Source organism: Monodelphis domestica, chromosome 1 (genome assembly GCF_027887165.1).
Source record: "Monodelphis domestica isolate mMonDom1 chromosome 1, mMonDom1.pri, whole genome shotgun sequence".
In the NCBI taxonomy this organism is placed as follows: Eukaryota; Metazoa; Chordata; class Mammalia; order Didelphimorphia; family Didelphidae; genus Monodelphis; species Monodelphis domestica.
The window spans coordinates 667606632-667629402 of record NC_077227.1 but is presented as its reverse complement, the minus strand read 5'-3'; the positions used below and the strand labels follow the sequence as shown (position 1 = coordinate 667629402).

General features: G+C 49.4%; 3 protein-coding genes across 3 annotated transcripts; all 3 read right to left on the bottom strand.

The window, feature by feature from the left end:
- Positions 1-1571: 1571 nt before the first annotated feature.
- Positions 1572-3548, bottom strand: LOC130457374 (YTH domain-containing protein 1-like). The gene is made up of 2 exons (XM_056818210.1): positions 3101-3548; positions 1572-2926 (listed from the first exon to the last, which is right to left on the bottom strand). The coding sequence occupies exons 1-2, from the start codon at positions 3546-3548 to the stop codon at positions 1572-1574; spliced, it is 1803 nt and encodes a 600-aa protein (XP_056674188.1).
- A 1979-nt stretch (positions 3549-5527) lies between these two features.
- Positions 5528-7504, bottom strand: LOC130457372 (YTH domain-containing protein 1-like). Its single transcript, XM_056818202.1, has 2 exons — positions 7057-7504; positions 5528-6882 (listed from the first exon to the last, which is right to left on the bottom strand). Exons 1-2 carry the CDS (start codon positions 7502-7504, stop codon positions 5528-5530), a joined length of 1803 nt encoding a protein of 600 aa, XP_056674180.1.
- Positions 7505-9488: 1984 nt separating this feature from the next.
- LOC130457370 (YTH domain-containing protein 1-like) lies at positions 9489-11465 on the bottom strand. Its single transcript, XM_056818200.1, has 2 exons — positions 11018-11465; positions 9489-10843 (listed from the first exon to the last, which is right to left on the bottom strand). The coding sequence occupies exons 1-2, from the start codon at positions 11463-11465 to the stop codon at positions 9489-9491; spliced, it is 1803 nt and encodes a 600-aa protein (XP_056674178.1).
- Between the last annotated feature and the right edge of the window lie 11306 nt (positions 11466-22771).

The following is a 22771-nucleotide window of genomic DNA, read 5'->3' as shown; positions in this document are numbered from 1 at the left end:
TTCACACCTTGGGAATATGTGTGAACTTTTTTCTCCATTTGGGGGCAAGAGGAGAAGGTGTGAACTCATGAGCTTGACTGTATCAGAGGCAGAAAATCCACATCCCTCTCTCAGCCCCCTGTTCTCTCTCTCAATTATACACATCCAGGTTCCCTTTGTAAACCTTAAAATTTCTTAGACTTGTGAATGTTGGAAATTTCACCATTGGAAGGTTTCATGCTTGTAAGGAATTTCCTACTGATAGTGGGAACTCTACTGGAATGTGAATCCCATTGGCAAGGGAGGTTCCCCCTCCTCCCTTCTTAAGATTACTTTAGGACAGAAACCTTTTGCTGAACAATGGAAAGGGCTGCAGCAGAGATCAAAATTTAATTATTCCAATCTCCACCCTACTCAGGGTAACAGGATTTAGGAAGGGCTGTAGCAAAGGATCAAGATTTAATTATTTGAGAATATGACCTTCAACAGACATGTGCAAAGCCACAGACCTCTGGGCGGTCCTGGGTTAAGCTAGAGCCACCATTGGCACAGGGAAGACATGGACAGTGATTGGTAGATGTGAGAACTGAGGGGAGGGAACTTGGATGGTTTCCTTAAAGATAGGGGGGTCTGAGGACTGAGGGGTGGTTGGAGAGGTTTTGCTCTGAGAGGTTGTGCTCTGAGAAGCTTGCTCTGAAGGAAGCTGGAGGTGGAGGCCCCTGAGACTGTGTCTCCATTTTGGTCACGTGAGTGATAGGGACTGATCTCTTTTCTTTGCCTCAGCTATCTAAGGGCTTGGGCCTTTTGGCCCAGCCAAAACAGAGGGGGTATTTAAGCCCTATTCCTTTCTCTCCCCTTTCTCTCTCCCTCTCTCTCTCTCTAATACCTTTCTTCCTCCTGTCTGTAATTAAACTCCATAAAAGGTTGACTGCTGACTTGAGTTTTCATTTAGGAATTACATAGCTGAATTCCTTGGCGACCTTAAATTAATATGTATCAGTCTCTTAATGAGATTTCCTTGTCACACCTTTGGTTCATAGGCCCCATGGATGGACACGCCGAGCATGATGGACGGGATTGTTCCTTCCTAGGGTTGCTTTTGTTTCCGTCGCCCTGAGCTCATAACTGCCTCTTACACACATCCTGGTCGGTTGTTTACTGGGTCCGAGGGCGTGTCCAGGGCTTGTATCGGGAGAAAATCAGAGGATACGGGGGCTTCCTAGTAGATTGATGTCCGTTGTCGAAGGACCTTGGGGAGGAGCCAGCTCAGGATCAGTTGGAAGAATCCCTTGGAGAGAATAGGGGTACAGTAGGATCCGCCAGCCGTTCCTACATAATTCATCTGTGGGTGGTGAGCTGAGAAGGAGAATGGAGGCTAGAGGAATCTGGATGTGAGACAGATGAGGCGGTCAGAGGAAGAGAGGCAGGAATCAAGACTCAGAGACCACAACTTAAAACACCTGCGGTGTGGCAAGCTCCGTATTTATTTACCTCTCTAGAAAGGGAGAGCAAGTGGAGAAATTAGAAGTATGAGAAACAAGAGCACAGGCGTGGAGCTGCGAACTCCGGGACATCCTCCGTGGGCCAGGTGGTCAGGAGATGAATGGAAGATGTTCGGGGCAGCTGCATCGCGTCAGTCTCCTCTCCCGTCTTCTCCTCTCTCTTCTCTCCTCGTCTCTCCTCCTCTCTCGCCATTCACGCGCCTCCCTGTCTCTCCGGCCATATGGGGAACTATCACATTCTCCGGGTCGATCCCATTCACGGGGTCTCCGTCTCTGAGAGCCAAAGATAGCTCGTGTTTCACGCAGGAAGTCCTCTACGCGCCTATCAGAATCACATGCTGGTTGACCTCTGTGTCTTGCTTCCTGTGGCACAGGTCGACGTCCTGACCGAGAGTCCTGGAAAGGGAGAGCACGCTGCTGGTGGCCAGCGCGGTAGGAAGGCTGTCCCCTTCCTCGACCAGGGGACATGTCCCGCATTGGCCTTGGTGGCCTGCTGTTGTGAAATGCTCTCAGGTCATCCTCGTAGGAGCCCTTCATGAAAACACCTCTGGCAACTCCTGAAAATCTTCTGTCCGCTGCTGGATGGCGTGCGTCCTCCCTACGCGCTGGTCTCTCACGAAACCCAGGGGCGTAGTCCATCCTCGGTCTCTTCCTGCTGTTATGAACCTCATCATCTTCTGACCGACGACGCCTTCTCGCATCCCGGTCCGCTTCTCGGCGGGGTGGAAGTCCTCTGGAACGCAAGGGTGAAAGCACTCTTACCTGGTGGTGCCTGTCACCCATGACCTGATACAGGTCAACGCCTTCATCGGGGGGAAAGAGGAGACATAGCTCCGTTGCACATTCGAGGTCAACTTCCTGACCGTCACGTCCAATTTTAACTGGCTTATGTCCATTCAAAGCGTTGGTAAGGTGAACACATTTGGTGAAGGGCAATTCGTGCCTGCAAATCCAGGCAATTCTGAAGACCCCTCCAAGGGTCTTAAGATTCATGCCTTCAGGCAAAACCCAATGTATAGGAGGTCCTCCGTGGTGGGATTCTGAACAGAGTCTCGCAAAGCCTTGAAAAGCTCCACTCTCTGTCACGGAAAATATCAAAATGACATTTCTTGCAGATCGGAATGCAGCATTCAGTTTCTTTTCATTTGCTGGCAGGGTCGACCATATACCCCTGGCTTTGGCAAGGGAGATGTTTTCACGGTTGCTGCTCTTTATGAGGAAGAATCTCGCATCCCGCAGAATATATCGAAGCCTCCTCGTGGGGTCTTCCGGAACAGCAGCAACGGAAGATGATGATCTCTTGTGCTTGCTTCGCGGACCTGCAGATGATTCCGATGCACAACTTGGACTTCTGCGAAAAACAATTGAAGCTATGCCTCGGGCTCTCTTCCTTCCTTGCTTTTTCTCCTCTGATCCATCAGTGCTAGAACCAGCGGCGGCTGACCCTTCTGGGAAAGATAGAGTCTCAGAAAAAGAGCCACCGGCTTCGCTTCGAAGATCCCGGGCGCTTCTCTCTTCGGGCTCTTCCTGCTCCCCTCCATCTTCTTCATCTTTTCTCGCAGCATCCCTCTCTTCCTCTTCTCCCACTCCTTCCGCCTCGTTCCTTCTGCCCTTTCCACTCTCTTCTTCGGAACAGTTCCTGCTGCCGATCTCACGGTCATATTCCACACAGCCTGATTCTTCTTTGGAAGGCAGCTGGGACCTGCTGTGCCACCTATCAACATCCTGCCCAAGGCTCTGGGAGCCGTCCGCTGTGGAAGACTCAGACCTGCTTTGCACGCGCCTTTTCCCGACTGCAGTCTGTTCACGTGGACTTCCACATGGCTCTGTGCTCATAGGTGAGCCAGGTGGCTCTGGAGTCAATTCTCGGGACCACTCAGGGGATTCTTGACTCTCGCGTTGGGTAGTTTCCATTCGATCACATCTTCTTTTGGAGGCCCGTTCCTCATTTTCATCTTGTTCCATTTCAGGGTGACACAAAGAGTCATCCTGATCGTATGCCTCTCCTAAGATATAGTCCAAAACATTAAAATCTCCATCTTTCTCATCCCGATTGCTGGCGGCCATCACCCCAGCTGAGGAGATCAATGAATGAAAAAATAAATAAATAAATAAATAAATAAATAAATATATAAATGAATGAATGAATGAATTAATTAATAAATAAATGAATGAATAAATGAATAAATAGATATAAAAATAAATAAAAGAATGATTGGATCAAAAAAAAAAGAAAAAGAAAAAAACCCTGTGGTTTTTTTGTTTCCTCCTTTTTTTTCAATTATTTCTTTCTTTCTTGTTTTGCCTCTTGGTTGAGCTTCCAAAGGTAATGCCCGGTTTGTTCTGGGTAGAGGAGAGGTCACCTCCCTGGATCCGCAGATGAGGACTCCAGTGATCCCAAATGAGGGAGATGCCTGACAGCCCACTATATAGAGGAGCTGGCAGGGAGGCCAGGAGTTCTCACCCTTGTGTCCGGAGTTCACACCTTGGGAATATGTGTGAACTTTTTTCTCCATTTGGGGGCAAGAGGAGAAGGTGTGAACTCATGAGCTTGACTGTATCAGAGGCAGAAAATCCACATCCCTCTCTCAGCCCCCTGTTCTCTCTCTCAATTATACACATCCAGGTTCCCTTTGTAAACCTTAAAATTTCTTAGACTTGTGAATGTTGGAAATTTCACCATTGGAAGGTTTCATGCTTGTAAGGAATTTCCTACTGATAGTGGGAACTCTACTGGAATGTGAATCCCATTGGCAAGGGAGGTTCCCCCTCCTCCCTTCTTAAGATTACTTTAGGACAGAAACCTTTTGCTGAACAATGGAAAGGGCTGCAGCAGAGATCAAAATTTAATTATTCCAATCTCCACCCTACTCAGGGTAACAGGATTTAGGAAGGGCTGTAGCAAAGGATCAAGATTTAATTATTTGAGAATATGACCTTCAACAGACATGTGCAAAGCCACAGACCTCTGGGCGGTCCTGGGTTAAGCTAGAGCCACCATTGGCACAGGGAAGACATGGACAGTGATTGGTAGATGTGAGAACTGAGGGGAGGGAACTTGGATGGTTTCCTTAAAGATAGGGGGGTCTGAGGACTGAGGGGTGGTTGGAGAGGTTTTGCTCTGAGAGGTTGTGCTCTGAGAAGCTTGCTCTGAAGGAAGCTGGAGGTGGAGGCCCCTGAGACTGTGTCTCCATTTTGGTCACGTGAGTGAGGACTGATCTCTTTTCTTTGCCTCAGCTATCTAAGGGCTTGGGCCTTTTGGCCCAGCCAAAACAGAGGGGGTATTTAAGCCCTATTCCTTTCTCTCCCCTTTCTCTCTCCCTCTCTCTCTCTCTAATACCTTTCTTCCTCCTGTCTGTAATTAAACTCCATAAAAGGTTGACTGCTGACTTGAGTTTTCATTTAGGAATTACATAGCTGAATTCCTTGGCGACCTTAAATTAATATGTATCAGTCTCTTAAAGAGATTTCCTTGTCACACCTTTGGTTCATAGGCCCCATGGATGGACACGCCGAGCATGATGGACGGGATTGTTCCTTCCTAGGGTTGCTTTTGTTTCCGTCGCCCTGAGCTCATAACTGCCTCTTACACACATCCTGGTCGGTTGTTTACTGGGTCCGAGGGCGTGTCCAGGGCTTGTATCGGGAGAAAATCAGAGGATACGGGGGCTTCCTAGTAGATTGATGTCCGTTGTCGAAGGACCTTGGGGAGGAGCCAGCTCAGGATCAGTTGGAAGAATCCCTTGGAGAGAATAGGGGTACAGTAGGATCCGCCAGCCGTTCCTACATAATTCATCTGTGGGTGGTGAGCTGAGAAGGAGAATGGAGGCTAGAGGAATCTGGATGTGAGACAGATGAGGCGGTCAGAGGAAGAGAGGCAGGAATCAAGACTCAGAGACCACAACTTAAAACACCTGCGGTGTGGCAAGCTCCGTATTTATTTACCTCTCTAGAAAGGGAGAGCAAGTGGAGAAATTAGAAGTATGAGAAACAAGAGCACAGGCGTGGAGCTGCGAACTCCGGGACATCCTCCGTGGGCCAGGTGGTCAGGAGATGAATGGAAGATGTTCGGGGCAGCTGCATCGCGTCAGTCTCCTCTCCCGTCTTCTCCTCTCTCTTCTCTCCTCGTCTCTCCTCCTCTCTCGCCATTCACGCGCCTCCCTGTCTCTCCGGCCATATGGGGAACTATCACATTCTCCGGGTCGATCCCATTCACGGGGTCTCCGTCTCTGAGAGCCAAAGATAGCTCGTGTTTCACGCAGGAAGTCCTCTACGCGCCTATCAGAATCACATGCTGGTTGACCTCTGTGTCTTGCTTCCTGTGGCACAGGTCGACGTCCTGACCGAGAGTCCTGGAAAGGGAGAGCACGCTGCTGGTGGCCAGCGCGGTAGGAAGGCTGTCCCCTTCCTCGACCAGGGGACATGTCCCGCATTGGCCTTGGTGGCCTGCTGTTGTGAAATGCTCTCAGGTCATCCTCGTAGGAGCCCTTCATGAAAACACCTCTGGCAACTCCTGAAAATCTTCTGTCCGCTGCTGGATGGCGTGCGTCCTCCCTACGCGCTGGTCTCTCACGAAACCCAGGGGCGTAGTCCATCCTCGGTCTCTTCCTGCTGTTATGAACCTCGTCATCTTCTGACCGACGACGCCTTCTCGCATCCCGGTCCGCTTCTCGGCGGGGTGGAAGTCCTCTGGAACGCAAGGGTGAAAGCACTCTTACCTGGTGGTGCCTGTCACCCATGACCTGATACAGGTCAACGCCTTCATCGGGGGGAAAGAGGAGACATAGCTCCGTTGCACATTCGAGGTCAACTTCCTGACCGTCACGTCCAATTTTAACTGGCTTATGTCCATTCAAAGCGTTGGTAAGGTGAACACATTTGGTGAAGGGCAATTCGTGCCTGCAAATCCAGGCAATTCTGAAGACCCCTCCAAGGGTCTTAAGATTCATGCCTTCAGGCAAAACCCAATGTATAGGAGGTCCTCCGTGGTGGGATTCTGAACAGAGTCTCGCAAAGCCTTGAAAAGCTCCACTCTCTGTCACGGAAAATATCAAAATGACATTTCTTGCAGATCGGAATGCAGCATTCAGTTTCTTTTCATTTGCTGGCAGGGTCGACCATATACCCCTGGCTTTGGCAAGGGAGATGTTTTCACGGTTGCTGCTCTTTATGAGGAAGAATCTCGCATCCCGCAGAATATATCGAAGCCTCCTCGTGGGGTCTTCCGGAACAGCAGCAACGGAAGATGATGATCTCTTGTGCTTGCTTCGCGGACCTGCAGATGATTCCGATGCACAACTTGGACTTCTGCGAAAAACAATTGAAGCTATGCCTCGGGCTCTCTTCCTTCCTTGCTTTTTCTCCTCTGATCCATCAGTGCTAGAACCAGCGGCGGCTGACCCTTCTGGGAAAGATAGAGTCTCAGAAAAAGAGCCACCGGCTTCGCTTCGAAGATCCCGGGCGCTTCTCTCTTCGGGCTCTTCCTGCTCCCCTCCATCTTCTTCATCTTTTCTCGCAGCATCCCTCTCTTCCTCTTCTCCCACTCCTTCCGCCTCGTTCCTTCTGCCCTTTCCACTCTCTTCTTCGGAACAGTTCCTGCTGCCGATCTCACGGTCATATTCCACACAGCCTGATTCTTCTTTGGAAGGCAGCTGGGACCTGCTGTGCCACCTATCAACATCCTGCCCAAGGCTCTGGGAGCCGTCCGCTGTGGAAGACTCAGACCTGCTTTGCACGCGCCTTTTCCCGACTGCAGTCTGTTCACGTGGACTTCCACATGGCTCTGTGCTCATAGGTGAGCCAGGTGGCTCTGGAGTCAATTCTCGGGACCACTCAGGGGATTCTTGACTCTCGCGTTGGGTAGTTTCCATTCGATCACATCTTCTTTTGGAGGCCCGTTCCTCATTTTCATCTTGTTCCATTTCAGGGTGACACAAAGAGTCATCCTGATCGTATGCCTCTCCTAAGATATAGTCCAAAACATTAAAATCTCCATCTTTCTCATCCCGATTGCTGGCGGCCATCACCCCAGCTGAGGAGATCAATGAATGAAAAAATAAATAAATAAATAAATAAATAAATGAATGAATGAATGAATTAATTAATTAATTAATTAATAAATAAATAAATGAATGAATAAATGAATGAATAGATATAAAAATAAATAAAAGAATGATTGGATCAAAAAAAAAGAAAAAGAAAAAAACCCTGTGGTTTTTTTGTTTCCTCCTTTTTTTTTTCAATTATTTCTTTCTTTCTTGTTTTGCCTCTTGGTTGAGCTTCCAAAGGTAATGCCCGGTTTGTTCTGGGTAGAGGAGAGGTCACCTCCCTGGATCCGCAGATGAGGACTCCAGTGATCCCAAATGAGGGAGATGCCTGACAGCCGACTATATAGAGGAGCTGGCAGGGAGGCCAGGAGTTCTCACCCTTGTGTCCGGAGTTCACACCTTGGGAATATGTGTGAACTTTTTTCTCCATTTGGGGGCAAGAGGAGAAGGTGTGAACTCATGAGCTTGACTGTACCAGAGGCAGAAAATCCACATCCCTCTCTCAGCCCCCTGTTCTCTCTCTCAATTATACACATCCAGGTTCCCTTTGTAAACCTTAAAATTTCTTAGACTTGTGAATGTTGGAAATTTCACCATTGGAAGGTTTCATGCTTGTAAGGAATTTCCTACTGATAGTGGGAACTCTACTGGAATGTGAATCCCATTGGCAAGGGAGGTTCCCCCTCCTCCCTTCTTAAGATTACTTTAGGACAGAAACCTTTTGCTGAACAATGGAAAGGGCTGCAGCAGAGATCAAAATTTAATTATTCCAATCTCCACCCTACTCAGGGTAACAGGATTTAGGAAGGGCTGTAGCAAAGGATCAAGATTTAATTATTTGAGAATATGACCTTCAACAGACATGTGCAAAGCCACAGACCTCTGGGCGGTCCTGGGTTAAGCTAGAGCCACCATTGGCACAGGGAAGACATGGACAGTGATTGGTAGATGTGAGAACTGAGGGGAGGGAACTTGGATGGTTTCCTTAAAGATAGGGGGGTCTGAGGACTGAGGGGTGGTTGGAGAGGTTTTGCTCTGAGAGGTTGTGCTCTGAGAAGCTTGCTCTGAAGGAAGCTGGAGGTGGAGGCCCCTGAGACTGTGTCTCCATTTTGGTCACGTGAGTGAGGACTGATCTCTTTTCTTTGCCTCAGCTATCTAAGGGCTTGGGCCTTTTGGCCCAGCCAAAACAGAGGGGGTATTTAAGCCCTATTCCTTTCTCTCCCCTTTCTCTCTCCCTCTCTCTCTCTCTAATACCTTTCTTCCTCCTGTCTGTAATTAAACTCCATAAAAGGTTGACTGCTGACTTGAGTTTTCATTTAGGAATTACATAGCTGAATTCCTTGGCGACCTTAAATTAATATGTATCAGTCTCTTAAAGAGATTTCCTTGTCACACCTTTGGTTCATAGGCCCCATGGATGGACACGCCGAGCATGATGGACGGGATTGTTCCTTCCTAGGGTTGCTTTTGTTTCCGTCGCCCTGAGCTCATAACTGCCTCTTACACACATCCTGGTCGGTTGTTTACTGGGTCCGAGGGCGTGTCCAGGGCTTGTATCGGGAGAAAATCAGAGGATACGGGGGCTTCCTAGTAGATTGATGTCCGTTGTCGAAGGACCTTGGGGAGGAGCCAGCTCAGGATCAGTTGGAAGAATCCCTTGGAGAGAATAGGGGTACAGTAGGATCCGCCAGCCGTTCCTACATAATTCATCTGTGGGTGGTGAGCTGAGAAGGAGAATGGAGGCTAGAGGAATCTGGATGTGAGACAGATGAGGCGGTCAGAGGAAGAGAGGCAGGAATCAAGACTCAGAGACCACAACTTAAAACACCTGCGGTGTGGCAAGCTCCGTATTTATTTACCTCTCTAGAAAGGGAGAGCAAGTGGAGAAATTAGAAGTATGAGAAACAAGAGCACAGGCGTGGAGCTGCGAACTCCGGGACATCCTCCGTGGGCCAGGTGGTCAGGAGATGAATGGAAGATGTTCGGGGCAGCTGCATCGCGTCAGTCTCCTCTCCCGTCTTCTCCTCTCTCTTCTCTCCTCGTCTCTCCTCCTCTCTCGCCATTCACGCGCCTCCCTGTCTCTCCGGCCATATGGGGAACTATCACATTCTCCGGGTCGATCCCATTCACGGGGTCTCCGTCTCTGAGAGCCAAAGATAGCTCGTGTTTCACGCAGGAAGTCCTCTACGCGCCTATCAGAATCACATGCTGGTTGACCTCTGTGTCTTGCTTCCTGTGGCACAGGTCGACGTCCTGACCGAGAGTCCTGGAAAGGGAGAGCACGCTGCTGGTGGCCAGCGCGGTAGGAAGGCTGTCCCCTTCCTCGACCAGGGGACATGTCCCGCATTGGCCTTGGTGGCCTGCTGTTGTGAAATGCTCTCAGGTCATCCTCGTAGGAGCCCTTCATGAAAACACCTCTGGCAACTCCTGAAAATCTTCTGTCCGCTGCTGGATGGCGTGCGTCCTCCCTACGCGCTGGTCTCTCACGAAACCCAGGGGCGTAGTCCATCCTCGGTCTCTTCCTGCTGTTATGAACCTCGTCATCTTCTGACCGACGACGCCTTCTCGCATCCCGGTCCGCTTCTCGGCGGGGTGGAAGTCCTCTGGAACGCAAGGGTGAAAGCACTCTTACCTGGTGGTGCCTGTCACCCATGACCTGATACAGGTCAACGCCTTCATCGGGGGGAAAGAGGAGACATAGCTCCGTTGCACATTCGAGGTCAACTTCCTGACCGTCACGTCCAATTTTAACTGGCTTATGTCCATTCAAAGCGTTGGTAAGGTGAACACATTTGGTGAAGGGCAATTCGTGCCTGCAAATCCAGGCAATTCTGAAGACCCCTCCAAGGGTCTTAAGATTCATGCCTTCAGGCAAAACCCAATGTATAGGAGGTCCTCCGTGGTGGGATTCTGAACAGAGTCTCGCAAAGCCTTGAAAAGCTCCACTCTCTGTCACGGAAAATATCAAAATGACATTTCTTGCAGATCGGAATGCAGCATTCAGTTTCTTTTCATTTGCTGGCAGGGTCGACCATATACCCCTGGCTTTGGCAAGGGAGATGTTTTCACGGTTGCTGCTCTTTATGAGGAAGAATCTCGCATCCCGCAGAATATATCGAAGCCTCCTCGTGGGGTCTTCCGGAACAGCAGCAACGGAAGATGATGATCTCTTGTGCTTGCTTCGCGGACCTGCAGATGATTCCGATGCACAACTTGGACTTCTGCGAAAAACAATTGAAGCTATGCCTCGGGCTCTCTTCCTTCCTTGCTTTTTCTCCTCTGATCCATCAGTGCTAGAACCAGCGGCGGCTGACCCTTCTGGGAAAGATAGAGTCTCAGAAAAAGAGCCACCGGCTTCGCTTCGAAGATCCCGGGCGCTTCTCTCTTCGGGCTCTTCCTGCTCCCCTCCATCTTCTTCATCTTTTCTCGCAGCATCCCTCTCTTCCTCTTCTCCCACTCCTTCCGCCTCGTTCCTTCTGCCCTTTCCACTCTCTTCTTCGGAACAGTTCCTGCTGCCGATCTCACGGTCATATTCCACACAGCCTGATTCTTCTTTGGAAGGCAGCTGGGACCTGCTGTGCCACCTATCAACATCCTGCCCAAGGCTCTGGGAGCCGTCCGCTGTGGAAGACTCAGACCTGCTTTGCACGCGCCTTTTCCCGACTGCAGTCTGTTCACGTGGACTTCCACATGGCTCTGTGCTCATAGGTGAGCCAGGTGGCTCTGGAGTCAATTCTCGGGACCACTCAGGGGATTCTTGACTCTCGCGTTGGGTAGTTTCCATTCGATCACATCTTCTTTTGGAGGCCCGTTCCTCATTTTCATCTTGTTCCATTTCAGGGTGACACAAAGAGTCATCCTGATCGTATGCCTCTCCTAAGATATAGTCCAAAACATTAAAATCTCCATCTTTCTCATCCCGATTGCTGGCGGCCATCACCCCAGCTGAGGAGATCAATGAATGAAAAAATAAATAAATAAATAAATAAATAAATAAATAAATGAATGAATTAATTAATTAATTAATTAATAAATAAATAAATGAATGAATAAATGAATGAATAGATATAAAAATAAATAAAAGAATGATTGGATCAAAAAAAAAGAAAAAGAAAAAAACCCTGTGGTTTTTTTGTTTCCTCCTTTTTTTTTTCAATTATTTCTTTCTTTCTTGTTTTGCCTCTTGGTTGAGCTTCCAAAGGTAATGCCCGGTTTGTTCTGGGTAGAGGAGAGGTCACCTCCCTGGATCCGCAGATGAGGACTCCAGTGATCCCAAATGAGGGAGATGCCTGACAGCCGACTATATAGAGGAGCTGGCAGGGAGGCCAGGAGTTCTCACCCTTGTGTCCGGAGTTCACACCTTGGGAATATGTGTGAACTTTTTTCTCCATTTGGGGGCAAGAGGAGAAGGTGTGAACTCATGAGCTTGACTGTACCAGAGGCAGAAAATCCACATCCCTCTCTCAGCCCCCTGTTCTCTCTCTCAATTATACACATCCAGGTTCCCTTTGTAAACCTTAAAATTTCTTAGACTTGTGAATGTTGGAAATTTCACCATTGGAAGGTTTCATGCTTGTAAGGAATTTCCTACTGATAGTGGGAACTCTACTGGAATGTGAATCCCATTGGCAAGGGAGGTTCCCCCTCCTCCCTTCTTAAGATTACTTTAGGACAGAAACCTTTTGCTGAACAATGGAAAGGGCTGCAGCAGAGATCAAAATTTAATTATTCCAATCTCCACCCTACTCAGGGTAACAGGATTTAGGAAGGGCTGTAGCAAAGGATCAAGATTTAATTATTTGAGAATATGACCTTCAACAGACATGTGCAAAGCCACAGACCTCTGGGCGGTCCTGGGTTAAGCTAGAGCCACCATTGGCACAGGGAAGACATGGACAGTGATTGGTAGATGTGAGAACTGAGGGGAGGGAACTTGGATGGTTTCCTTAAAGATAGGGGGGTCTGAGGACTGAGGGGTGGTTGGAGAGGTTTTGCTCTGAGAGGTTGTGCTCTGAGAAGCTTGCTCTGAAGGAAGCTGGAGGTGGAGGCCCCTGAGACTGTGTCTCCATTTTGGTCACGTGAGTGAGGACTGATCTCTTTTCTTTGCCTCAGCTATCTAAGGGCTTGGGCCTTTTGGCCCAGCCAAAACAGAGGGGGTATTTAAGCCCTATTCCTTTCTCTCCCCTTTCTCTCTCCCTCTCTCTCTCTCTAATACCTTTCTTCCTCCTGTCTGTAATTAAACTCCATAAAAGGTTGACTGCTGACTTGAGTTTTCATTTAGGAATTACATAGCTGAATTCCTTGGCGACCTTAAATTAATATGTATCAGTCTCTTAAAGAGATTTCCTTGTCACACCTTTGGTTCATAGGCCCCATGGATGGACACGCCGAGCATGATGGACGGGATTGTTCCTTCCTAGGGTTGCTTTTGTTTCCGTCGCCCTGAGCTCATAACTGCCTCTTACACACATCCTGGTCGGTTGTTTACTGGGTCCGAGGGCGTGTCCAGGGCTTGTATCGGGAGAAAATCAGAGGATACGGGGGCTTCCTAGTAGATTGATGTCCGTTGTCGAAGGACCTTGGGGAGGAGCCAGCTCAGGATCAGTTGGAAGAATCCCTTGGAGAGAATAGGGGTACAGTAGGATCCGCCAGCCGTTCCTACATAATTCATCTGTGGGTGGTGAGCTGAGAAGGAGAATGGAGGCTAGAGGAATCTGGATGTGAGACAGATGAGGCGGTCAGAGGAAGAGAGGCAGGAATCAAGACTCAGAGACCACAACTTAAAACACCTGCGGTGTGGCAAGCTCCGTATTTATTTACCTCTCTAGAAAGGGAGAGCAAGTGGAGAAATTAGAAGTATGAGAAACAAGAGCACAGGCGTGGAGCTGCGAACTCCGGGACATCCTCCGTGGGCCAGGTGGTCAGGAGATGAATGGAAGATGTTCGGGGCAGCTGCATCGCGTCAGTCTCCTCTCCCGTCTTCTCCTCTCTCTTCTCTCCTCGTCTCTCCTCCTCTCTCGCCATTCACGCGCCTCCCTGTCTCTCCGGCCATATGGGGAACTATCACATTCTCCGGGTCGATCCCATTCACGGGGTCTCCGTCTCTGAGAGCCAAAGATAGCTCGTGTTTCACGCAGGAAGTCCTCTACGCGCCTATCAGAATCACATGCTGGTTGACCTCTGTGTCTTGCTTCCTGTGGCACAGGTCGACGTCCTGACCGAGAGTCCTGGAAAGGGAGAGCACGCTGCTGGTGGCCAGCGCGGTAGGAAGGCTGTCCCCTTCCTCGACCAGGGGACATGTCCCGCATTGGCCTTGGTGGCCTGCTGTTGTGAAATGCTCTCAGGTCATCCTCGTAGGAGCCCTTCATGAAAACACCTCTGGCAACTCCTGAAAATCTTCTGTCCGCTGCTGGATGGCGTGCGTCCTCCCTACGCGCTGGTCTCTCACGAAACCCAGGGGCGTAGTCCATCCTCGGTCTCTTCCTGCTGTTATGAACCTCGTCATCTTCTGACCGACGACGCCTTCTCGCATCCCGGTCCGCTTCTCGGCGGGGTGGAAGTCCTCTGGAACGCAAGGGTGAAAGCACTCTTACCTGGTGGTGCCTGTCACCCATGACCTGATACAGGTCAACGCCTTCATCGGGGGGAAAGAGGAGACATAGCTCCGTTGCACATTCGAGGTCAACTTCCTGACCGTCACGTCCAATTTTAACTGGCTTATGTCCATTCAAAGCGTTGGTAAGGTGAACACATTTGGTGAAGGGCAATTCGTGCCTGCAAATCCAGGCAATTCTGAAGACCCCTCCAAGGGTCTTAAGATTCATGCCTTCAGGCAAAACCCAATGTATAGGAGGTCCTCCGTGGTGGGATTCTGAACAGAGTCTCGCAAAGCCTTGAAAAGCTCCACTCTCTGTCACGGAAAATATCAAAATGACATTTCTTGCAGATCGGAATGCAGCATTCAGTTTCTTTTCATTTGCTGGCAGGGTCGACCATATACCCCTGGCTTTGGCAAGGGAGATGTTTTCACGGTTGCTGCTCTTTATGAGGAAGAATCTCGCATCCCGCAGAATATATCGAAGCCTCCTCGTGGGGTCTTCCGGAACAGCAGCAACGGAAGATGATGATCTCTTGTGCTTGCTTCGCGGACCTGCAGATGATTCCGATGCACAACTTGGACTTCTGCGAAAAACAATTGAAGCTATGCCTCGGGCTCTCTTCCTTCCTTGCTTTTTCTCCTCTGATCCATCAGTGCTAGAACCAGCGGCGGCTGACCCTTCTGGGAAAGATAGAGTCTCAGAAAAAGAGCCACCGGCTTCGCTTCGAAGATCCCGGGCGCTTCTCTCTTCGGGCTCTTCCTGCTCCCCTCCATCTTCTTCATCTTTTCTCGCAGCATCCCTCTCTTCCTCTTCTCCCACTCCTTCCGCCTCGTTCCTTCTGCCCTTTCCACTCTCTTCTTCGGAACAGTTCCTGCTGCCGATCTCACGGTCATATTCCACACAGCCTGATTCTTCTTTGGAAGGCAGCTGGGACCTGCTGTGCCACCTATCAACATCCTGCCCAAGGCTCTGGGAGCCGTCCGCTGTGGAAGACTCAGACCTGCTTTGCACGCGCCTTTTCCCGACTGCAGTCTGTTCACGTGGACTTCCACATGGCTCTGTGCTCATAGGTGAGCCAGGTGGCTCTGGAGTCAATTCTCGGGACCACTCAGGGGATTCTTGACTCTCGCGTTGGGTAGTTTCCATTCGATCACATCTTCTTTTGGAGGCCCGTTCCTCATTTTCATCTTGTTCCATTTCAGGGTGACACAAAGAGTCATCCTGATCGTATGCCTCTCCTAAGATATAGTCCAAAACATTAAAATCTCCATCTTTCTCATCCCGATTGCTGGCGGCCATCACCCCAGCTGAGGAGATCAATGAATGAAAAAATAAATAAATAAATAAATAAATAAATAAATATATAAATGAATGAATGAATGAATTAATTAATAAATAAATGAATGAATAAATGAATAAATAGATATAAAAATAAATAAAAGAATGATTGGATCAAAAAAAAAAGAAAAAGAAAAAAACCCTGTGGTTTTTTTGTTTCCTCCTTTTTTTTCAATTATTTCTTTCTTTCTTGTTTTGCCTCTTGGTTGAGCTTCCAAAGGTAATGCCCGGTTTGTTCTGGGTAGAGGAGAGGTCACCTCCCTGGATCCGCAGATGAGGACTCCAGTGATCCCAAATGAGGGAGATGCCTGACAGCCCACTATATAGAGGAGCTGGCAGGGAGGCCAGGAGTTCTCACCCTTGTGTCCGGAGTTCACACCTTGGGAATATGTGTGAACTTTTTTCTCCATTTGGGGGCAAGAGGAGAAGGTGTGAACTCATGAGCTTGACTGTATCAGAGGCAGAAAATCCACATCCCTCTCTCAGCCCCCTGTTCTCTCTCTCAATTATACACATCCAGGTTCCCTTTGTAAACCTTAAAATTTCTTAGACTTGTGAATGTTGGAAATTTCACCATTGGAAGGTTTCATGCTTGTAAGGAATTTCCTACTGATAGTGGGAACTCTACTGGAATGTGAATCCCATTGGCAAGGGAGGTTCCCCCTCCTCCCTTCTTAAGATTACTTTAGGACAGAAACCTTTTGCTGAACAATGGAAAGGGCTGCAGCAGAGATCAAAATTTAATTATTCCAATCTCCACCCTACTCAGGGTAACAGGATTTAGGAAGGGCTGTAGCAAAGGATCAAGATTTAATTATTTGAGAATATGACCTTCAACAGACATGTGCAAAGCCACAGACCTCTGGGCGGTCCTGGGTTAAGCTAGAGCCACCATTGGCACAGGGAAGACATGGACAGTGATTGGTAGATGTGAGAACTGAGGGGAGGGAACTTGGATGGTTTCCTTAAAGATAGGGGGGTCTGAGGACTGAGGGGTGGTTGGAGAGGTTTTGCTCTGAGAGGTTGTGCTCTGAGAAGCTTGCTCTGAAGGAAGCTGGAGGTGGAGGCCCCTGAGACTGTGTCTCCATTTTGGTCACGTGAGTGAGGACTGATCTCTTTTCTTTGCCTCAGCTATCTAAGGGCTTGGGCCTTTTGGCCCAGCCAAAACAGAGGGGGTATTTAAGCCCTATTCCTTTCTCTCCCCTTTCTCTCTCCCTCTCTCTCTCTCTAATACCTTTCTTCCTCCTGTCTGTAATTAAACTCCATAAAAGGTTGACTGCTGACTTGAGTTTTCATTTAGGAATTACATAGCTGAATTCCTTGGCGACCTTAAATTAATATGTATCAGTCTCTTAAAGAGATTTCCTTGTCACACCTTTGGTTCATAGGCCCCATGGATGGACACGCCGAGCATGATGGACGGGATTGTTCCTTCCTAGGGTTGCTTTTGTTTCCGTCGCCCTGAGCTCATAACTGCCTCTTACACACATCCTGGTCGGTTGTTTACTGGGTCCGAGGGCGTGTCCAGGGCTTGTATCGGGAGAAAATCAGAGGATACGGGGGCTTCCTAGTAGATTGATGTCCGTTGTCGAAGGACCTTGGGGAGGAGCCAGCTCAGGATCAGTTGGAAGAATCCCTTGGAGAGAATAGGGGTACAGTAGGATCCGCCAGCCGTTCCTACATAATTCATCTGTGGGTGGTGAGCTGAGAAGGAGAATGGAGGCTAGAGGAATCTGGATGTGAGACAGATGAGGCGGTCAGAGGAAGAGAGGCAGGAATCAAGACTCAGAGACCACAACTTAAAACACCTGCGGTGTGGCAAGCTCCGTATTTATTTACCTCTCTAGAAAGGGAGAGCAAGTGGAGAAATTAGAAGTATGAGAAACAAGAGCACAGGCGTGGAGCTGCGAACTCCGGGACATCCTCCGTGGGCCAGGTGGTCAGGAGATGAATGGAAGATGTTCGGGGCAGCTGCATCGCGTCAGTCTCCTCTCCCGTCTTCTCCTCTCTCTTCTCTCCTCGTCTCTCCTCCTCTCTCGCCATTCACGCGCCTCCCTGTCTCTCCGGCCATATGGGGAACTATCACATTCTCCGGGTCGATCCCATTCACGGGGTCTCCGTCTCTGAGAGCCAAAGATAGCTCGTGTTTCACGCAGGAAGTCCTCTACGCGCCTATCAGAATCACATGCTGGTTGACCTCTGTGTCTTGCTTCCTGTGGCACAGGTCGACGTCCTGACCGAGAGTCCTGGAAAGGGAGAGCACGCTGCTGGTGGCCAGCGCGGTAGGAAGGCTGTCCCCTTCCTCGACCAGGGGACATGTCCCGCATTGGCCTTGGTGGCCTGCTGTTGTGAAATGCTCTCAGGTCATCCTCGTAGGAGCCCTTCATGAAAACACCTCTGGCAACTCCTGAAAATCTTCTGTCCGCTGCTGGATGGCGTGCGTCCTCCCTACGCGCTGGTCTCTCACGAAACCCAGGGGCGTAGTCCATCCTCGGTCTCTTCCTGCTGTTATGAACCTCGTCATCTTCTGACCGACGACGCCTTCTCGCATCCCGGTCCGCTTCTCGGCGGGGTGGAAGTCCTCTGGAACGCAAGGGTGAAAGCACTCTTACCTGGTGGTGCCTGTCACCCATGACCTGATACAGGTCAACGCCTTCATCGGGGGGAAAGAGGAGACATAGCTCCGTTGCACATTCGAGGTCAACTTCCTGACCGTCACGTCCAATTTTAACTGGCTTATGTCCATTCAAAGCGTTGGTAAGGTGAACACATTTGGTGAAGGGCAATTCGTGCCTGCAAATCCAGGCAATTCTGAAGACCCCTCCAAGGGTCTTAAGATTCATGCCTTCAGGCAAAACCCAATGTATAGGAGGTCCTCCGTGGTGGGATTCTGAACAGAGTCTCGCAAAGCCTTGAAAAGCTCCACTCTCTGTCACGGAAAATATCAAAATGACATTTCTTGCAGATCGGAATGCAGCATTCAGTTTCTTTTCATTTGCTGGCAGGGTCGACCATATACCCCTGGCTTTGGCAAGGGAGATGTTTTCACGGTTGCTGCTCTTTATGAGGAAGAATCTCGCATCCCGCAGAATATATCGAAGCCTCCTCGTGGGGTCTTCCGGAACAGCAGCAACGGAAGATGATGATCTCTTGTGCTTGCTTCGCGGACCTGCAGATGATTCCGATGCACAACTTGGACTTCTGCGAAAAACAATTGAAGCTATGCCTCGGGCTCTCTTCCTTCCTTGCTTTTTCTCCTCTGATCCATCAGTGCTAGAACCAGCGGCGGCTGACCCTTCTGGGAAAGATAGAGTCTCAGAAAAAGAGCCACCGGCTTCGCTTCGAAGATCCCGGGCGCTTCTCTCTTCGGGCTCTTCCTGCTCCCCTCCATCTTCTTCATCTTTTCTCGCAGCATCCCTCTCTTCCTCTTCTCCCACTCCTTCCGCCTCGTTCCTTCTGCCCTTTCCACTCTCTTCTTCGGAACAGTTCCTGCTGCCGATCTCACGGTCATATTCCACACAGCCTGATTCTTCTTTGGAAGGCAGCTGGGACCTGCTGTGCCACCTATCAACATCCTGCCCAAGGCTCTGGGAGCCGTCCGCTGTGGAAGACTCAGACCTGCTTTGCACGCGCCTTTTCCCGACTGCAGTCTGTTCACGTGGACTTCCACATGGCTCTGTGCTCATAGGTGAGCCAGGTGGCTCTGGAGTCAATTCTCGGGACCACTCAGGGGATTCTTGACTCTCGCGTTGGGTAGTTTCCATTCGATCACATCTTCTTTTGGAGGCCCGTTCCTCATTTTCATCTTGTTCCATTTCAGGGTGACACAAAGAGTCATCCTGATCGTATGCCTCTCCTAAGATATAGTCCAAAACATTAAAATCTCCATCTTTCTCATCCCGATTGCTGGCGGCCATCACCCCAGCTGAGGAGATCAATGAATGAAAAAATAAATAAATAAATAAATAAATAAATAAATAAATAAATGAATGAATGAATTAATAAATAAATGAATGAATAAATGAATAAATAGATATAAAAATAAACAAAAGAATGATTGGATCAAAAAAAAGAAAAAGAAAAAAACCCTGTGTTTTTTTGTTTCCTTCTTTTTTTTTTTCAATTATTTCTTTCTTTCTTGTTTTGCCTCTTGGTTGAGCTTCCAAAGGTAATGCCCGGTTTGTTCTGGGTAGAGGAGAGGTCACCTCCCTGGATCCGCAGATGAGGACTCCAGTGATCCCAAATGGAGATGCCTGACAGCCGACTATATAGAGGAGCTGGCAGGGAGGCCAGGAGTTCTCACCCTTGTGTCCGGAGTTCACACCTTGGGAATATGTGTGAACTTTTTTCTCCATTTGGGGGCAAGAGGAGAAGGTGTGAACTCATGAGCTTGACTGTATCAGAGGCAGAAAATCCACATCCCTCTCTCAGCCCCCTGTTCTCTCTCTCAATTATACACATCCAGGTTCCCTTTGTAAACCTTAAAATTTCTTAGACTTGTGAATGTTGGAAATTTCACCATTGGAAGGTTTCATGCTTGTAAGGAATTTCCTACTGATAGTGGGAACTCTACTGGAATGTGAATCCCATTGGCAAGGGAGGTTCCCCCTCCTCCCTTCTTAAGATTACTTTAGGACAGAAACCTTTTGCTGAACAATGGAAAGGGCTGCAGCAGAGATCAAAATTTAATTATTCCAATCTCCACCCTACTCAGGGTAACAGGATTTAGGAAGGGCTGTAGCAAAGGATCAAGATTTAATTATTTGAGAATATGACCTTCAACAGACATGTGCAAAGCCACAGACCTCTGGGCGGTCCTGGGTTAAGCTAGAGCCACCATTGGCACAGGGAAGACATGGACAGTGATTGGTAGATGTGAGAACTGAGGGGAGGGAACTTGGATGGTTTCCTTAAAGATAGGGGGGTCTGAGGACTGAGGGGTGGTTGGAGAGGTTTTGCTCTGAGAGGTTGTGCTCTGAGAAGCTTGCTCTGAAGGAAGCTGGAGGTGGAGGCCCCTGAGACTGTGTCTCCATTTTGGTCACGTGAGTGAGGACTGATCTCTTTTCTTTGCCTCAGCTATCTAAGGGCTTGGGCCTTTTGGCCCAGCCAAAACAGAGGGGGTATTTAAGCCCTATTCCTTTCTCTCCCCTTTCTCTCTCCCTCTCTCTCTCTCTAATACCTTTCTTCCTCCTGTCTGTAATTAAACTCCATAAAAGGTTGACTGCTGACTTGAGTTTTCATTTAGGAATTACATAGCTGAATTCCTTGGCGACCTTAAATTAATATGTATCAGTCTCTTAAAGAGATTTCCTTGTCACACCTTTGGTTCATAGGCCCCATGGATGGACACGCCGAGCATGATGGACGGGATTGTTCCTTCCTAGGGTTGCTTTTGTTTCCGTCGCCCTGAGCTCATAACTGCCTCTTACACACATCCTGGTCGGTTGTTTACTGGGTCCGAGGGCGTGTCCAGGGCTTGTATCGGGAGAAAATCAGAGGATACGGGGGCTTCCTAGTAGATTGATGTCCGTTGTCGAAGGACCTTGGGGAGGAGCCAGCTCAGGATCAGTTGGAAGAATCCCTTGGAGAGAATAGGGGTACAGTAGGATCCGCCAGCCGTTCCTACATAATTCATCTGTGGGTGGTGAGCTGAGAAGGAGAATGGAGGCTAGAGGAATCTGGATGTGAGACAGATGAGGCGGTCAGAGGAAGAGAGGCAGGAATCAAGACTCAGAGACCACAACTTAAAACACCTGCGGTGTGGCAAGCTCCGTATTTATTTACCTCTCTAGAAAGGGAGAGCAAGTGGAGAAATTAGAAGTATGAGAAACAAGAGCACAGGCGTGGAGCTGCGAACTCCGGGACATCCTCCGTGGGCCAGGTGGTCAGGAGATGAATGGAAGATGTTCGGGGCAGCTGCATCGCGTCAGTCTCCTCTCCCGTCTTCTCCTCTCTCTTCTCTCCTCGTCTCTCCTCCTCTCTCGCCATTCACGCGCCTCCCTGTCTCTCCGGCCATATGGGGAACTATCACATTCTCCGGGTCGATCCCATTCACGGGGTCTCCGTCTCTGAGAGCCAAAGATAGCTCGTGTTTCACGCAGGAAGTCCTCTACGCGCCTATCAGAATCACATGCTGGTTGACCTCTGTGTCTTGCTTCCTGTGGCACAGGTCGACGTCCTGACCGAGAGTCCTGGAAAGGGAGAGCACGCTGCTGGTGGCCAGCGCGGTAGGAAGGCTGTCCCCTTCCTCGACCAGGGGACATGTCCCGCATTGGCCTTGGTGGCCTGCTGTTGTGAAATGCTCTCAGGTCATCCTCGTAGGAGCCCTTCATGAAAACACCTCTGGCAACTCCTGAAAATCTTCTGTCCGCTGCTGGATGGCGTGCGTCCTCCCTACGCGCTGGTCTCTCACGAAACCCAGGGGCGTAGTCCATCCTCGGTCTCTTCCTGCTGTTATGAACCTCGTCATCTTCTGACCGACGACGCCTTCTCGCATCCCGGTCCGCTTCTCGGCGGGGTGGAAGTCCTCTGGAACGCAAGGGTGAAAGCACTCTTACCTGGTGGTGCCTGTCACCCATGACCTGATACAGGTCAACGCCTTCATCGGGGGGAAAGAGGAGACATAGCTCCGTTGCACATTCGAGGTCAACTTCCTGACCGTCACGTCCAATTTTAACTGGCTTATGTCCATTCAAAGCGTTGGTAAGGTGAACACATTTGGTGAAGGGCAATTCGTGCCTGCAAATCCAGGCAATTCTGAAGACCCCTCCAAGGGTCTTAAGATTCATGCCTTCAGGCAAAACCCAATGTATAGGAGGTCCTCCGTGGTGGGATTCTGAACAGAGTCTCGCAAAGCCTTGAAAAGCTCCACTCTCTGTCACGGAAAATATCAAAATGACATTTCTTGCAGATCGGAATGCAGCATTCAGTTTCTTTTCATTTGCTGGCAGGGTCGACCATATACCCCTGGCTTTGGCAAGGGAGATGTTTTCACGGTTGCTGCTCTTTATGAGGAAGAATCTCGCATCCCGCAGAATATATCGAAGCCTCCTCGTGGGGTCTTCCGGAACAGCAGCAACGGAAGATGATGATCTCTTGTGCTTGCTTCGCGGACCTGCAGATGATTCCGATGCACAACTTGGACTTCTGCGAAAAACAATTGAAGCTATGCCTCGGGCTCTCTTCCTTCCTTGCTTTTTCTCCTCTGATCCATCAGTGCTAGAACCAGCGGCGGCTGACCCTTCTGGGAAAGATAGAGTCTCAGAAAAAGAGCCACCGGCTTCGCTTCGAAGATCCCGGGCGCTTC